The 18,790-nt window shown below is 47.2% G+C and overlaps 1 protein-coding gene across 1 annotated transcript in view; it reads right to left on the reverse strand.

Annotated features, from left to right (window-relative positions):
• Positions 1–18,790, reverse strand: part of CD58 (CD58 molecule) — a 336,400-nt gene that overhangs the window by 81,991 nt on the left and 235,619 nt on the right. Inside the window, exon 6 of the mRNA XM_086935648.1 lies at positions 9,244–9,339. Coding sequence (XP_086791774.1) covers positions 9,244–9,339 — 96 coding nt within the window. The remainder of the gene's footprint in view (positions 1–9,243; positions 9,340–18,790) is intronic.

Genomic DNA, 18,790 nt, shown 5'->3' on the forward strand with positions numbered 1-18,790 from the left:
ATGCCCTTCAAAAATCTATTTACAATCGGGGACTTGAACAAGGAAGGCTGATCAGGGAGCCTTAAGAAGGCGGAAAGGGCAGAAAGGTAGCCCTTGATAGTGCCCAGAGCAGAGCCCTGCTGGGCAAGAGAAAGAAGGAAGAGAAGAACCTCGGAAAGAGGGGCAGAGAGAGGATTCACAGCCTTTGCTGTGCACCATGCCACAAATCTGTTCCACCTGCAGGCATATACCGACTTCGTGGAGGGACGCCTGGCTGCCAGTATGACATTACAGACTTCGGGAGGCAAGTCAAATGGCCTCAACTGCTGCCACTCAATCTCCAAGCTTGTAGGTGGAGACTAGACAGGTTCGGGTGGAGGACCGTCCCCTGCTGCTGCTACAGAAGGTCCTCCTAAAGAGGCAGCCGAATCGGGGGATCGACTGACATGCTGAGTAGCTCGGGATACCAGTATCTTCGTGCCCAGTCCGGAGCCACAAGGATAACCTGGGCCCGGTCGCGCCTGATCTTCTTCAGCACTCTGGGCAGAAGTGGTATAGGTGGAAAGGCGTACAATAGACCGCAACTCCACTCGCGATGAAAAGTGTCTCCGAGCGAGTGCCGCCTTGGAAATTCCAACACACAGAACTGATGACATTGCGCATTCTCTTCTGTGGCGAATAGATCTAACCAAGGCTCTGAAAGAGGCCTTGCGCCACGTCCGAGTTCAGACGCCATTCGTGATCCATCATGCACCGACGGCTGAGTTTGTCCGCCCTGGCGTTCATGGAACCTGCCAGGTGTTGAACCACCAGGGTCACGCCCTGATGTTCCAGCCACTGCCAGAGGCGCATAGCCTCCTGGCATAGGGTCCACGACCCCACCCCGCCCTGTTTGTTGCAGTACCACATGGCGGTGGTGTTGTCCGTGAACACCTGCACTACACTCCCCCGGACAGAGGGGAGGAACGCCATCAGTGCAAGTCGGATCGCCCGCAGCTCCAGAAGTTTGATGTGGAGCTGGGACTCCGCCGGAGACCAGAGACCTCTGATCTCCGCCTCTCCCATGTGGCCCCCCCAGCCCAGGAGGGACGCGTCCGTCACTACTACGTGCTCCGGGTGGGGTAGGGAGAGGGATCTGCCACTGACCCAATCGCGGTCTGTGAGCCACCACTGCAACTGTTTTGCAGTGCCCTCCGAAATCAAGACATGGTCGGACAAGTTGCCCTGATGCTGGGCCCACTGAAACTTCAGGTCCCACGGCAGAGCCCAAATCTGCCACCGGGCGTGATGCACAAGAAGGATGCAGGAGGCCATCAGCCCCAGAAGCCGCAGCGTCAACCTGACCGAGACTCGGGATAAAGGCTGAAAGATCGGAATCAGAGCCTGAATATGCTGAACCCGCTGTTCGGGAGGATAAACCCAAAACTGCGCCGAGTCCAGAACCACTCCGATGAAGAGGAGCTTCTGAGAGGGACACAGGTGTGACTTCGGCACATTGATGGAGAAACCCAGCAGATGCAGGAGATCGGCCGTAGTCTGGAGGTGGTTGACGACTGTCTGGGGCGAGCCCGCCTTCAACAACCAGTCGTCGAGGTAGGGGAAGACTGACACCCCTAACCTGCGCAGATGGGCTGCGACCACCGCCATCACTTTGCTGAACACCCGTGGGGCGCTGGTAAGGCCGAAGGGGAGCACGGTAAATTGAAAGTGCTCGTGGCCTACCGTGAACCGGAGGTAACGCCGGTGGGCCGGCAGGACGGGGATGTGAAAATGAGCGTCCTGCAAGTCCAACGCTACCATCAGTCTCCGGGGTCCAGGGCAGCTAAGACCTGAGCCAGAGTCAGCATCTTGAACTTCTCCTTTCGGAGGAAGCCGTTGACGTTCCGTAGGTCCAAGATAGGCCGTAGGCCCCCTTTGCCCTTCTTGGGTACAAGAAAGAAGTGTGAGTAACAACCACACCCTACTTCTGGCCCAGGAACGCGCTTGATGGCCCCCTTGGCCAAGAGGGCCGTGACTTTCTCTTGCAGAAGTTGCAAGTGATCCCCCGACATGCGGTGGAATTGCGGTGGCATGGCTGGAGGGGTCACCTCGAAGGGGAGGGAGTAGCCCCTTCGGACGATTTGCAGCACCCACCTGTCTAACGTGACAGTGCGCCAGTGGAAGAGGTGATGGCGAACCCTGCCCCCCACTGGCGTCACATGGGCCTGAAAGCACGGACTAGGAGGGTTTTGAGAAAGGTGCTGCGGGGGAAGGTGTGGACACGCCTCGCCGTTGTCGCCGACCGCCGCCACGGCGGTTTCCACGGCCGCCACCGGGCTGTTGAACATTCTGCGGCGCGTGGCTGGCAGCACATGTGGGGGCACCCCTTCCGTGGCCACGAAAGGAGCGAAAGGCACCCGTTTGCTGGCGTGGGGCCGAGAGGCCCAAGGACTTGGCCGTAGCCCTGGAGTCCTTATATCTCTCAAGCGCATGGTCTGCCTTGTCGCCAAAGAGACGACGGCCATCAAACGGCACGTCCAGGAGGGTGGCCTGGACATCGGCCAAAAAGTTGGCGGACCTCAACCAGGCGTGGCGTCGAACCGCCACCGTCGTTGCCATCGCCCTGCCCAGTGAGTCCGTGGTATCCAACCCACACCGGATGGAATACCGCGCTGCATCTCGACCCTCCGCAAGGGTTTGGGTGAGTTTTGCCCGGACCTCCTCCGGACATTGTGGCAGCACATCCGCGACCGCGTCCCACAGGGTGTGGGTGTAGCGGCCCAAGAGGCATGCGGTATTGACTGACCGCAGTCCCAAACTCCGGGACGAGAACACCTTCTTCCCGAACTGTTCTTACCTCTTGGATTCCCGATCGGGCAGAGCCGTCAGGAATGCGGTCTGGGAAGTGGAGGCCTGGATGACCAGGCTCTCGGGCGTGTTGTGGGGTGGGTGTACAAAAAGCAAGGGTCGCCCGGGGCCGAGCGGTAGCGTCTGGCCACGTTCCAATCCACAGGCGGACCTGTGGCGGGCTTGGACCAAGCGCCCACAAGAACGTCACACAAGGCCTCATTAAACGGCAGCAGAGGCTCATTGGAGCTTGCCTGTGGTTTAAGGACCTCAGTGAGGAGGTTAGTCCTCACGGCCGCGACAGGGAGGTCAAGGTTTAAGGCCTTGGCCGCTCGCGTCAACACTACACTATAAGCTGCCCCCTCCTCCGTAGCCACGGTGGGAGGGGAGACAAATCCAGTGTCTGGCGAAGTGTCAAGTTCACTGACCTCCCCAAGCTCATATGTCCAGTCCTGTGGAGACCGGCACTCCGGTGCCAGAGGGTCCTCATACCCCTCCCAATCACCCTCGTCACCAATCTTCTGTAGTTCAGGGTCAACAGATGGTCCTGTTCATGGAAATAGAAATCTCCAAATGGCGTCGGGAGCGGCGCCCATCGGCGCCACTCCGTCACCGGAACCTGACCGAAGGTAGGATCAGGGACGGCGCCCATAGCAGGCGCCGGAGGCGACACCCGCAGGGCCGGCGCCGGTGAGGTCGTGAGGTCGACCGGCGACGACCCGGATCCGGAAGCGGATCCAGAGAGGGCCTGCGGCGCCGGGAACAAAGTCGCCGGCGGCGCCGGGGCCAAAGCACCCGATGGCGTCGGAGCCGAAGCACCCGACCCGCTAGGCCCTCCAGCCGGGGCCGTTGGGCCCGGAGGTGCCACAGAACCCGGCTGAGGAGGGAGGCACCTCATGGCCATGAGGTACCGCTCGATCTCCTCAGGCGTCGCGATTTTGCCCAGGTTCCCGAAGGTGTGGGGCAGGTGGCGACGACTGCGACTCCGTCGGAGCCGCGTGGGTGGTGTCACCCAAACCCCTGGCCGCATCACGCGAGCGTCGGGTGAGTCGGAGAACCGATGATGTCTGTCCGACCTCTCATGCCTCTTACCTGAGGACTTGAATCCTGACGACCGATGTCCACTCCGGAGCTGCGAGGGCTCCAACCCCGTGACCGGTCCCTCGACCTCCTGTGGGACCGGGACCTGGAACGGACGTCAGCGCGCATGGGCGGCGTCTTAAGTACTCCGACGACGTCATTCCAGCGCTAACGACGCCGACGACGGACGCGGAGCCGCGGACAACGCCTGCGGGCGCGCTGGGGTATTGCTACGCAATATTTTCCGGATCCAGTCTGACACCTGGGGATATTCTAAGGTAAGGAATCTATCACTAACATGTCTCTTTCAGATTCTACTCTATTATCTCATTCTCTACTTTATCCCAATAGGAAGCTTTAATGATCTTAGGCAGTCTTTTAGAAATTGTCAGGTATAGGGCAACCACAGCAAAAGAAATGGCAGAAGCCCCATTCGCACCATGAAGTTTTCTCCTCCCATTTAGAGGCTGAGAGCAGAGTATCAGTTGGAACTTCCTATTTAAACATTCTATTTTATTTATTGATGCAGGACCTGTCCTCTCCCTACCCAAGCTGGGATGCTTGGTTTTTTTACAGGGGTGATTTGTTTCTCCATTTTCTGTGGAAAACTCTGTGACACTCCTTAGGTGTTGGGCCAACTCCACCTTGTGGTTATAGGAAATTCTGGGGCTGGGTGTTAATATTCCTGTTTTGTTATTTTCAAAAAAGTTGTCATCTACTTTTAATTCTTTTCTTTGCAAGCATCTAAGATTTGTGGTTTAAGAAGAATTTTGTAGGCAACTTAATTGTGTCTTTTTGGAATCTTTTTATTCCATATGATTATTCACAATATCATATCATTGTGAAGAATTATGTGCAATAAAAAGCTTCTAAATACACAACTAAGCCGCATACAAACTTCTTCTATCACCACAAAACGTTGACGCCTGCAAAAAAACAAATAGAAAAATCTAATTAAAAAAAAAATCAGACAATAAATGTTTTGAGAAAAACAAAAACAGGACAATTCACACCCTGGAATAAAATCTTTTTTTTATTTTCCCTTGCTTATCTTTAATGTGTGTATTTGCAAACATATATGATATAAATAGTTGAATTTATCCTAATTTATGCAAGAATGGTGTTTTCCCTACTTATATCTTGGGTCCAATGTTTGGAAAGCTACAATCTATTCAGGATACACTTCATATGAAATTATACGAAACTCTCAAAGATATATGAATACTGTGTACAGGTAAAGGTATGCTATAGTTATTTGTATAGCATGATAATTACCCTTAAGGAAAGCCAGGCACTTGAGCAGAAGGCCAGACGTCGGACGTCTGGACAGGTTAGACAAATAGCCAGGTTTTCAGCTTCTTGTGGAACTCGAGAAGCATGGAGAAGGTACTGATGTGCGAGGGAGGTTGTTCCATGCTTTGGAGAGAGATGAGAGAGGCACAGCCACGGGCTGTGGCTTTTTGGATGTAGGTAGCTAGTGAGGGTCCGGCTTAGCGGAGGTGTCTGGGAGGTGTATAGAACTGTATGAGGCTGTTAAGGCATTCAGGAATATTTTTGTGTACTGCTTTGTATGTGTGTCTGACCAGTTGAAATTAGTTTCGTTTGTGGATTAGGAGCCAGTGTAGTTCCATGAGATGTGAGGTGATGTGAGGAAGGTTGAGTAGGAGTCTTGTAGAGTTTTAAATGGTCTGTAGCCGGTTTAGTAGCTTCTTAGTGATTCCTGCGTAGAGTGTGTTGCCGTAGTCGTGTCTGCTGGTGATCAAGGCCTGAGTGACTTTTTCTGGTGTTTTCAGGAAGCCATTTGAAAATCCTTCATAGCATCTTGAGGATCTGGAAAGAGGTGGAGGTCACTGTGTTAACTTGGGCTGTCCTGTCAAACTAGAATGATTCCCAGATTTCTTGTTTGGTGGTGGGGGTGGGTGAGGGCCCGGGTTTAGTAGGCTACCAGGTGGAGTTCCAGGAGGATGTTTTCTTTCTGAACATCACCACTTCAGTTTTGTCCATGTTGAGTCTGAGGCAGTTTGTTTTTGTCCATGAGGTTAAAGCTGTCATGCATGTAGCTTAGTTGTTTTTCGTGGTAGAGGCTTTGTTTGACAGCAAAAGTATCAGGTGTGTATCATCTGAATAGGAGAGTATGTTGATGTTGAAAGATCTGAGGTCCGCCAGTGGTGTCATGTAGAAGTTAAATAGTGTTGGGTGAGGGATGATCCTTGGAGTTCCCCACAGATGAGTTTCTTGGCCTTCGTTGTGTAGGGTGGCGGGTTGATTCTTTGTGTTCTTCCAGTGAGGAAGGAACTGGTCCAGATGAGGGTGGATCCTTGTATGTCTGTATCGTGTAGCCTTCTGATTAGGGTGGGGTGGGAGATTGTGCCAAAGGTGGCAGAGAGGTTAAGTAGGATGAGGGCTGCTCTGTCTACATGGTCTCGCGGATCATCTCAATGTCATCAGTTGCTGCAATGTGGCCAGTCTCAGTGCTGTCCTTTGGCTGGAAACCTAATTGCGACTTGTTATGGAGCTGGTGTGTGTTGAGATGGAAGAAGGCGCTATGTATTCATGAATTTTTCCATAACAATATTTGTGCCAGGAATCTAACATACCCAATCCCTGGATTGCAAGTTGTGTTTCACACGTGTCACAAGACTAACTGTTGTGGTAAATGATGGACTGCTGCTAGCTCCTGCTTCATCTTAAAAAGCACTCTAGTGTTTTTGGGCGGACCCCTTTTTGCTCACGCGCGTTCTGGGAGTGTGGGGGAGTTTTTGGGGACAGCGCCCGCAACGGGGCAGCGGGCGTGCGGGGGCATGAGCAAATGTTGGAACTGTGGACAATGTGGTATGTGATTACTGGCAACACTTTCCCTCATCCTCATACTGGGAAAAAGATCAGTTTAAAGCATTTGTCTGATTGCAATACTGATGGAGTCATATACGCCATTCAATGTCCCTCGGATTAACATATGTGGGAAGAACATTACGGAAAATAAAAACCAGAATAGTTGAACATAAAAGTATGATCCGCACCAGAAATAGCAATTCATGTTTAGCCGCACACTGGATTGACACATTTCACACCATTCCACAACTCAGATTCACCATATTAGAAAAAATCACCACTCCAGCAGGCTTAGATTCACACACTTCACTGGCTCGTAGGGAAATGTTCTTGATCCAATTTCTTGGGATCTAATACCGAAAGGTTTAAGTAATCATTATGAAATGGTGTGCTTCATGTAATATGGACCAAGCTCTGTTCTATTATTGTTCTATTATTGTGCATCTGTGTCCGCACCCACTGTCATATCACTGACATTCTTCCTAGCTTTTAACAGTCATATTACACTTTTGGTTCATACCATTGTGATGCTGTCATCGCAAACGTTATTCATTCACTAGAGAGTAGCTGCGCCGTTTGAACATTTGTCACCGTTTTTATATAGTTAGCAGTCGTTTGGAAAAGGCATTCATCATCACACTGCAATGGTTGGTTACACATTTTAGATTCATCGTGAAGTTACCGTAATTGGAATTTCTGCCTTGTTTAAAGTATTGTTGCACTTTCGTATTAATTTACTCTTTGCGGGGTTTTCAATAATGTTATACTTTGTTTGAATGAGACATACCCCTTACACGAGTGGGTTGGGCTGGGTATTTAAACAGAATCGAACGTTGTCGAGCACTGACGCCAGGACAGGGTCATGTGGTTGTAGGACGACGTACACGTTGCATACTGGTGAGTTGCGGAAGCTGTGCTGCTTTTAGTTTAGATATAGAGCTAGTTTGCTTGATCACTGAGGAATAACTAAGCACCGTTTACTATACAGAGCTAGACTGACACTGGAGTCACAGTATTTAGGTAAGGCAGGGTTTTTTTGACTTTATACTGGGCGTTCTTATAGTAGCGAGTTTCACGATTTGTGTAACGAACAGAGGGGCATATCGACGGCCAGCGATAATTATCGCTGGCCGTGCTTAGCGATACATTTCAGGGAATATCGCTGGTTTTCCAGCGATGTTCCCTGCAAAACAGCGATAACCTTGCTGATACGACCCAGTGGTCGCATCAGCATGATCCACCCCCTATGTCAAACATAGGTAAGGCTGGATTTTAGCCGACGTTAGATTTTTGCGAAAACTGCAGTTTTCGCCTAAATCGAACGTATGCTAAAATCCTGTGGGGTGCCTTGTAAATATCGCAATGTGAACATCAGCGTATTTGCAAGGTAGTCCATCCGGGGTACGCCCATTTTGCATCTCATTAGAGATGCATAGGGGGGCTTTGGGAAAAAGGGTGCTAACATGCGATTATGCATGTTTGCACCCTCTTGTAAATAGGGCGATAGTTTTATCTCTGCTTTTTTGGCTTAAAAAGCCAAAAAAGCAGAGATAAAGTCCTTGTAAATATGCCCCAGAGTTGGCTATTTTGATTTTCAAAGATTCGGGCATTGGTTCAAGTTATATTTTGGTAAGACCGTTATCCTGTTTTCCTCAGTATTAACTTATCCACCATGGGCTTGAGATTTACGCACGGTGTTTCTGTCATAGAGACGCCTTCACTTAGCACACGTGTCCGAAGATCAACTATTGGTTACAGTGCGAGCATTGACATTTCACGCACTAGCGCTCTGCAGCAGTTAAGCACCACAAACTTCACGTTACTCTATAACACGGAGATCACATTTATTGTCGACACACCATTGGCCGTCCGTGCATGATGGGAGTTTGTTTCATTAGGTTGCACATTCACAAGCACAGTTGATGCAGATACAGATATTTGATTTTATGTACATAACTATTCCATACTGGTATTGACATCTTGTTGTTTATTTGTACTGTTCCGGCAGGAGGCCACAGAAGACTGTATTCTTGATTGACAAACATATTGATGTTCCCCTGATGAAGAGTTATTAAACCCGAAATGCATTGGGTCTTTTAATTTAAATTTTTTGTTAATTTTCATGTTTTGTAATCATCCTACGTACAGACATTGTACCATCTCAAAACCATTGTAGGCACGTTTACTCTTGTACATATAATTTGTTTCATCTAAATTTGTTGAATACACAAAACAAATTTTCTCGAATAATAAGAATTTTTCTCCAAAAAAGGCAGTCTTTGCCCGGTGCTGGAATAATTCTCCACTCCCTGTGGCAGAACTATCAACTGTGCAGGAGATGCAGTGGCACTAGGGCCCACTGCTGGCAGATTAGATGCTTTTACTACTCAAGAAAGGATGGAGGCATTTTCTATTTTAGCGATAGAACTCCTGGTCAAAGGGAGGCTGGGTTCGTTTATGTGGTGAACAGACGTGAAGTGGTATAATGGCGTTCTTAATCAGAAATGAAAATCTTTCCTTTCTTACCTTGCGTCAAGCTTTGTTCTTCATTAGACTTATTAGCATTACCGCCACTTTCAGTGGTACTTCGTTTGTTTTTGGTTCTTTTGAATACAAGAAGCCCTATATTAAATCATTAAAAAACCATGAATGAGAATGCAGACTATGAGAATACAAATGATCATATACATGAACAAGAGAACACACTGAAATCAGACAAAATCTTAGATAAAGTGCCAATAAATTCCAACCCAGCATCAACTCCCAGGTCTGGAAGTTGGAATTTCCCAAAAATTCGAACAGGATGTTTGTGCAGATTCAAACACAATAGGAGGCGAGCAAATTGTGAGAAAAAAGAATTTAGGGCGTACTATTTGTTTTCCGAATTTTTATGCCACCTCAAGTAGGATGGAGGAAGGAAAAATAAAGCATAAAGAAAGATGGCGAAGTGCAAAAAAACAGTAAAAGAAAAAACTGAAGCAGGTGGGAAAGTGGTGAAAGGATTAAGAGTAAGTTGTAAGACAGGCATGACACTAGGTTTGAGAGGGTGTTTCAACACAAAACAACAAGTGTTGGCAAAGCCAACAATGTCTGAATGTAATATGCAAAGGCACTTTTGCGCATTTCTGTGTTTGCACACACTAGCAGATACAAGTCAAACGTATTGGCTTTGCCAATGCTTTCTGCCCAATGCAAGCTGTTACTAGATGTAACTCTTGAATCAAGCACAAGTGCTTGACGAGTCTTTCACAGAGGTGTAGTACTGCAAGCCACTCATAGACGATAGTCGAATCACGCCCAAGTCCTTTTTGCACCAGGCCACTCTCAGGACCGTACACTGTTGTTAGTGGTTCCAATACATCCACATTTTCACCACTCTCTCTGAGGATACCAGAGAATTATAAACAGAGATGAACCCCTTGAATGTCTCCTTATGTTGAAAGTGGAAGAGAAAAGACAGCAAAAAACTAAACTGTGTTTTTTGTTTTGAGCATGGCTGATCATAAAAAGTGTGCGACCTCCACAATGAAATTTGCATACCCACTTTTGAGTGAAGATTTGTGCTTTTTTCTGTTGGCTACAAAATATGGAGAACAAGGGCTTAGTCCACTTTGAAACCCTAGGGAGGTGACACAGAAGATGTGTTCTGTATCCCTCAGCGGAGTCTCAGAAGTCACTCTCTTGCCCAAAATGCTGGTATGCCTACTTTTTTTTCAGTTGTGATTTGTTTATCCATTTTCAGTGGAAAACGCAGTGACACTCCCTAGGGGTTGGGTCAACTCCAACTCGTGGGTATAAGTAATTCTGGAGCTGGGTGTTAATGTTCCTGGTTTTTTTTTCCAAGACAGTCGTTTTCTGATTTTTTCATTCATTTATTTGCAGTCGTCAAAGTTTTGTGGTGCAAGACGAATTCTGTAGGAACTTAGTTGTGTATTTAGAAGCTTTTGATTGCACACATTGCTTCACAATATCATATCATTGTGAAAATCTGTATGCAATAAAAAGCTTCTAAATACACAACTAAGCCGCTGACAAAATTTCTCCTGCACCATAAAACTTTGACGCCTACAAAAAACAAGCATTGGCATAGACCTTATAAGTATTTAGTTATGCAGCACGATATCCTTTGTGCAACAACATCAACTGTTGCATGGCTAAGCACTTATAAGGTCCAAAAGTCGAGACCTATTGGCAATGCCAATGCATGTTATCACTGTCTGGGCAGAGGTCTCACCTCATTACCAGTTTAACATCCAAATGCAGTCATAAGCATCTGAAAGATGACCAGCCAACCGTAACATAGGGCCTTCCACTGCAGGGCAAACATATCACCGTGATTTTATTAATGTTTGTTCCGTTTGAGTTGGAAACATTTCTGTTGTTAAAATCTGTAGATTGTACAGCAGATGACGAATTATGTTGAAAAATTCCCACAAATCCATAATTATGCAGAATATACGGCAGCCAAAAATCTGCCTAATTCCGGTGGACCCGACTGTGACATAGTATTTGGCATATATACTGCTGGTTATTTCACTAGGTGGCACTGGACAGTGACACAATTGTTACTTGTTAGTGGAGAAGTGTGGCTCAATGGTTAGAGCGGCAGACCCTGATGCAGAGGTCTGGCCAGGGACCATGGTTCAAATCCCGCCTCGGCGGGTCTTGGGCTCAAAAATTCCAATGACCTGATCATTCTCGCCTCGGTGCCTATTCTAATCATGGGTCTCACTCTACAACTCTGGGCAATAGCTTGCTTAATCTCCACAACGGCCCCAACAACGCTAGGATGCCTGGCTTCACCTTGGGGGTGCCCAGGAGTGAGCACTTCACAGGGAAAGGCCAAGAAGGGTTCCACAGCGGAATTCGTACAAGCGCCGAGATGCCTCATGTTGATTCGTGCGCTATACAAGTACCACTACATTTACATTTACTTCTTTAGACGTAGTGCCTCAGCAGAGCTGGGGTACCTCATCACAGAAGACGAACATTGAGCAATAGTTCTGAATTTAACGGGGATGAACTAAAAAAAACATTACGGGCGGAATTCGAGCAAGAAATCGTACTGACAGTCCCATGGCTTAAGAGCGGTAGAGTTGCACACTGACAACTCTTCTGTAAGCGGTAGCCTTCTGCAGTAGCAGGTGCATTGGGTGCAGCCGTACATTGCGTGGAATCCTAGACTGCACGAGGAGCTTCAAAGGTTGTGGAATAATCAACAGTGGGTGAGTGAGTTTAAAATATTTCTTTTCCTCCAAGGGTTCAGAAGGAAAAGTGAGCTGTAGTTGGTTTTATGTTGCTTGCTTTATCTACACCTATGTTTACATGTGTGCTTAAGCCAACAATGGGAGTTTGAGGGCAAGTGACAAGAGCCTCGCCCTCTTGCCGTTTCGGGCATGATGGTGCCGTCCACGAACCTTATTGGCTGAAGGTTCAGGGGCGGGCGGGGTAAGGGGTTAACTGTCACTGGGGACAGAGGGGTTGTCCACCATTTTGGCTAATGCAACACAGTGGTCACCAGGGTAGGAGGAAGGGTTGAGGTGCTACAGTTGTTAGGAGTTCAGGTATGCATCAGATTGAGTTTTTCAGTGAACAGCAGGAGTTTTGAAGACAATCTGAGAACTGTTGGGAATGTGGAATTTGAAATGTTCAGGGTGTTCCTTGTGGGGAGGAGGAGTGTATTATTCATGATATAAAAAAATCTAGTGATGATATAAACATTTTAGTGTGGTACAATGTTATTCTGTAAGGCGATGGCCAGGATATTATGTAAACATTGTGAGGTGCTCCTGCTTTATTAAAGTGACCTTTCCCTCACACGCTGGTGTTGCAGTTCTTGGGATGTGCTTCTCACTCGGCACCACTTTCCAGCAAATTTGAAACAAGTGAGTGCTTTAAAGAGTTGTCAGCTGTCATGAATGTAGCAAAGTTATTTTTCTTGGTGGTGGCCTTGTTTGACAGGAAGAGTATCAGGTGTGTATCGTCTGAATAGGAGAGTATGTTGATGTTGAAAGATCTGAGGTCCGCCAGTGGTGTCATGTAGAAGTTAAATAGTGTTGGGTGAGGGATGATCCTTGGAGTACTCCACAGATGAGTTTCTTGGCCTTCGTTGTGTAGCGTGGCGGGTTGATTCTTTGTGTTCTTCCAGTGAGGAAGGAAATGGTCCAGATGAGGGAGGGTCCTTGTATGTCTGTCTCGTGTAGTCTTCTGATTAGGGTGGGAGACTGTGCCAAAGGTGGCAGAGAGGTTAAGTAGGATGAGGGCTGCTCTGTCTACATGTTCTCTAGGATCATCATGATGTCATCAGTTGCAGCAATGTGGCCAGTCTCAGTGCTGTGGTTTGGCCGGAAACCCAATTGCGACTTGTCACGGAGCTGGTGTGTGTTGAGATGGAAGAAGGTGCTATGTATTCATGTCTTTTTCCATAACTTTGGCTGGGTAGGGTACAAGGAAAAATTAAGGCTGATTAAAAAATACTGAAAGTTTCTAAAAGGGATTTACTGGTGGAACCAGTGTGTGTTGTTTGTCAAATAAGTGCCCAGATTTCACTTCAATTGTGGTTCACTTGAATTTGGGCTACACTGTTAGTAAACACAGAGTGTTCTAGAGTCATGACCATTGGGTGCAGTCCTTGAATAAAGTTAACATCCTCTGTCCAGAACTATTTAGGCACTGTCAAAGATCAACCATAGTGGGTTCGGAGGACATGGAACAGGGCATAGCTGATGTCATACACAGCAGGTTCTGGCCTATGGGGAATGCATACAGAGTGCGGCTAAAAGTCAAAGCTGAAACCCAGAGCAAGCTAAACAAGACCTATGGACATTCGAGGACATGTAGTTGCGAGCCACAGGGACTACCCACATGAAGTGGAAGAATTTCACATCCAGCACACAGAGCCTGGTGCGGAGTGCAGAGACAGGTCTTTTGAGGTGGGCTCTGGCAGCAGGAGGATGAGGTGCAGGGAATGGACAAGGCCACATTCTGTAACCAGATTACAGCATCTTCTGTAGACATGGGGAGTAAAGCAAGGCTGAACCTATGCACTGCAGACTTTCAGCAGAGCCTAAATCATATAAAAAACACTATTGACAGTGCTCTGGAGCTAAAGGGACATGATGTGGCGATGAAGGCACTCACTGAACATAGCTGAAGCTGTGTGCAGTTTGTCATGACTTTAGCCAGGGGCCAAAATATCTCATACCGATTTTTTTTATTTTTTTTAAATGAATTTTTATATTAGGTTTTCCTCCAAATCAGCAGATCATGTACAAAAACAGCCATACATCACATCCACCTTAGCTGAAGTGGTGAGAGCTTTAACAATGATACATATCATCAGGTAGGCCTAAGGTCGTGTCTGTAGAGGATACTCCGTCCTCACTGTTCTCTTCCTTTTTATGAATGTCAGTATAACTGAACTGTTGTTAAACTACCCCCCTAAACTCCTCCCACAAACCACCTCCCTCCTCCCCCTGCCGGGTCTGGATAACTTGAGGTCTATGCATCTTATCGGTTATGCTGGGGGTCCTTGTGTCTCTCCCCTGTGACCTGGGGTCGTCCGCCCTATGGAAGGCATCGGCTCTGAGCTTTCTTGTGTGGATTGTGAGGTCCGTCCCGCTATTTCTTGAATCATCACCCCCCACGCCATCAGCACCTCGGGTAGTTTGTTATCTCTCCTGGTGTTACGCATATGCCCTTCTTCTGCCCGTGCCCACTCCCTCAGATCTGCCATCCATTTTGCCAGTAGCGGCCCCTGTTGGGTTAACAAATGGATCGCGATACGCCTCTTGGCTATAACGAGGCCCAGAACCAGAAACTGCCTACTTGTCTTGTGTTTAGGATCTCGTGGAATCAAGCCCAAGAGACAGGCGCGCGGGTCCAGTGCATTTGTCCACCCTGTTATCCTGGTTAGGTCCTCTAGGACCGCGGTCCAGTACATCTGGATAGTTGAGCTTGTCCACACCATATGCGGAAAGTCCGCCTGCGCGCTACGACGTCTATGGCACTGAGGATCCCTGGAACCATCAATGGCCTGAAGCCGTCTGGGTGAGAGGTAAGTCATATTTATTATATTATACTGGATTTGTTTGAAGCTACTGCATACCGACACCTTCCGCACACGTTCGTGTATCTTTTCCCAGTCTTGTGGTGTGATTTCCTGTGGACACACTCGCTGCCTATTTTCAAGGGACCGAAAGAAAAATATAAGACCAAATATATAAATAAATAAATAAGCAAATACACAAAAACATTTTAACTGGATGTTGTTTCTATACGCAAAGGCCAAAATATCCCCATCAAATTTAAAATAATTCCTTAAAAACGTATGTTGAATGGACATTATGGATATGACCTATGACCTGGAAATCACGGAAATGCACCTGTTATGAACAGCTACACACCTATGATGCTACAAAGCAAAGCTCATGACATCCTTGACAGCATCATAAACATCAGACTTAAAAACATCCACTCAGCATATAAATGTCCTCAGATTATGTTGAAAGCAAAAGTTTCAAATTCACTGAAGCCTGCAGGACTAATGCCGGCACTATATGTCCTTGCAGTGATAAGAATATCAAAGGCCGGTAAAGATGCACTCTGAATTACTATATATTGTCAAAGACATTAAATACCATTGTCATTCTGTACGAGCGTCAGCAACTAGTGGACTTTGCAGATTTTGCACAGAGGATAAAGGCTGAATTTTCACATGTATCACACAAATTTTAAAAACTGTATTTACGTTTCATTTCATTGGGGTCGTCAATCATATCATTGTTGATGTCATGAGCTTTGCATTGGGGAACCTGGGCAATAAAAATATACTCAAGGAGATGCTTGTGAATCCCCAAATAATCAGTGGTCTACTATAAAAGTACGAAGGAACTGACAACTAAATGTCAAACTATTTTACTTAAGTTAATAATATGCCTAGTAAGTCAGAAATAGCTAAGGCATACAGAACTGTATATCACAGTATATATTTTAGCCTGGAATCTGACATACCCAATACCTGGCTGTAGGGTCAGAAGAGTTGAAATTGCGAGTGGTCTTTCACAAGTGTCACATGACTAACTGTTGTGGTAAACGATGGACTGCTGCTAGCTCCTGCTTCCTCAGAGCGATCAACTGTGCAGGAGGTGCAGTGGCACTAGTGCCAACTTCTGCCAAATTAGATGCTTTTACTACTCAAGAAATGACAGACGCGGAGGAGTCGTGCACACCGCAACCCAAGATGGCCGCCAACAACGGAGCTCCGCGCCGCACCGAGCATCAAGTTCCCGATTTCGGCGCTCCAGGTGCTGTTTTCGCTATTGCTTTGGTGTATTCCTGAAGCGAAATACCAACGCTATGTGAGGCTGCCTTTCCTGATGACTACATACTGAAAATTAGTCTGTTTCTCTTCAAGTGACTCTTTAGGGATTTGCTGCCGCCATTTTGTTTTTCTCCCCTGCATTGTTTTACCTCACTTTTTCACTGATATGCGCCCCGGACTGCAATTTTTCTTCTATATCTTCCTCACAATTTTTGGTGATAATTCTTGAGCAGTATCCTTGTATCGGAAGGTCTCACTAAATACTTCAACTTCAAATATTCCTTTTTCCTGCTCTGCATACCATCTCGTCATCTGTGGCAGCGCTGTTCATGGGGAGTGTAGGAGAGTAGGGTCTGCTTTCCTATGGTCACCCCACTTTTTGCTTCACTGGTTTTCGATTTAATGTGGCTGTGGGCCTGCTAATCAGACCCACAGCCCAGATGTGCTCTCTCTAAATTCAATACCATGTACTCTAGGTACATTACCAATTGGGAATTGGGTCACCTTATGAGCCCCTGTACAGAGTACTATAGGTACCCAGGGCATAGGTGCATCCAAGGCCTACCAGGGGCTGCAGCATATCTTTTGCTACCCCTGGCTGGCCATCCAAACTGACACAACTGCTAATAATCACTCAGCTGGGGCAAGGTCGTGTAATCATCCCTTGCTTAGATATAGTATTCCTATATCTAACCTTATATCTAGACACATATACACCTATAAATCAATCCTATGGCAGGCCTTAACAATCCTGGAGGCAGAGTGCTTGGTTTTATGTAAGATGAGGCTCTAGCATGAGCTGAGCCTGTCTGCAGCTTTCGGAACCATGTCCTTATAGCTGTTCTAGGATATAGCCATACCATATACTCTTAAGTGCATTATGAACCTCGCGGTTAAATGCTAACTCTGGTTTGTCTTTATCAAAACATGTCGTGTAAGGTGTCATACGCTTTGGAATACTACCCCCTCGCCAGTTCTGGCGACGGGGGCATCATTCCACCCTTCTAGAGGGAGAAGACATGTTGTTCCTACTAATCTCTGTTAAAGTTAACCAGAGCCTCAGCATCACAAAATGGATGCTGCTACCACAGACACAAGTCTGACCTCCTGCTGCTGATAGTCCTTCCAGCGAGGGAGGCTTGGACAATAGGTTTCCTGTCTTGGGAGGTGCTAGCACCACCCCAGACAGGCTCTAGTGTATTGGGGCAGGGAGGGCTGAATGAATTGAGACACTGCCTGGGGTACACAAGGTGTCCCATGCATAGTCCAGTTCAAACCGGTGCTGGGGCACTCCAGCCCCAGCTCTGGTGCGAAACTGGACAAAGGGAAAGGGGTGTAACCACCCCCTTCCCTATTCCCAATCATACGAGGGACCTAGCAGGTAATCCAGCCCCTAGATTTGGTATATAGGTAGGAGCTGAGTCCCAAGACTTTAGATTAATCCTGACTGAAACTTGAAACGAAACTCTGGACCTTCGACGTTCTACTTGAAGATAGAAGACTGAAGAATCTCCCTTGTGGTCAAGGAGTGACCACCCTGCACAAGAAGGCACCATCAAGCGATCTACGGATAGCTTTGTCGTCGATCCCACCGGAGCCCGAACACAGAGCCTGAAAAGACCCGGACATCCAGACTTCCTTCAGCCCGATCCACAGCCGCAGCAAAGCTGAGACCCGTGGAGGCGACATGAGACGTGGGACCGGCCATCTTGGAAAGCTAGCGAATTGCTTTCCGTGCACCTTCTGAGGCACCCTCGAGGTTGTGCATTGGGGATTGAGAAGCCCCAGCCCCGAGCATCATCTGCACCAAAGATCATCCCTCCATACTCTTCGAGTGCTGCGTGAGGCCCTTTTGCATTTTCCTGCTCGACGCGTCTGTCCGGTCACTTGCCCGTTGGCTGGTGGCCTCTGTGACGACGAAACCTTGAATCTACTCCACTGATCTGGTTGCTCCAGACTGGCCCTTGCTCCCCTGCAAAGGAGCAGCCCATCAGACCTTGCTGGTCTGATTAAGAACAGTGGTCCCTAGACAAAAAGGATTGTTGAGGGATAAATATAGACTAAATAGACACTATATTCTTTGTCCAGCCGGACAGATTTATTTTCTGATAAAAAATTTCAAAGAAGGTTCTAATGTGATAACAGCAGGACACCAGCCGATGTCCAACTGACACACTTAAGGAAGGGACAAACAAGGCAACTCAAACAGTCTGTGTAGTACAATTCAGAGTCAGACAATATTAATTGCACACTATTGCTGGCATCAAATAATACAATTCATACACATATAGTGTGACACGGTCGACGACGTTTCGAACCTATGACTTGTTAAAGGTTCATCTTCAGGACATTAGATATATGCCTTCTATTTTTATAAAAAGTCACAGTTAACTTTTTCAGCCCGTACCATGAGCTACAATTGCCACAACATATAGTAATACAACGAGACAAGGGAATGTAAGGGAGAGAGAGACAAAACAAAATACATAGATTAGGGCATTTCTTCAGAGGAAGATGATCACACACAGAGTATAAAAATGGTTTGTTGCACCAGTTATTACACATTAAGGACCGAGCAGAGCCATACACTTGTGGCAGAAGGTTCGTAATCATTAATCAACCATGAGATAAAAACATTTGGTCAAAGGACCATTGGTGCAAAAAATACCTTAGCGACGTGAATTATACCATGTGAATACCCATTATCGAGTACAGTGTACGTGACGGAAAGTGATGCGTGGCATACGGGAG

Source organism: Lissotriton vulgaris, chromosome 8 (assembly GCF_964263255.1).
Source record: "Lissotriton vulgaris chromosome 8, aLisVul1.2, whole genome shotgun sequence".
In the NCBI taxonomy this organism is placed as follows: domain Eukaryota; kingdom Metazoa; phylum Chordata; class Amphibia; order Caudata; family Salamandridae; genus Lissotriton; species Lissotriton vulgaris.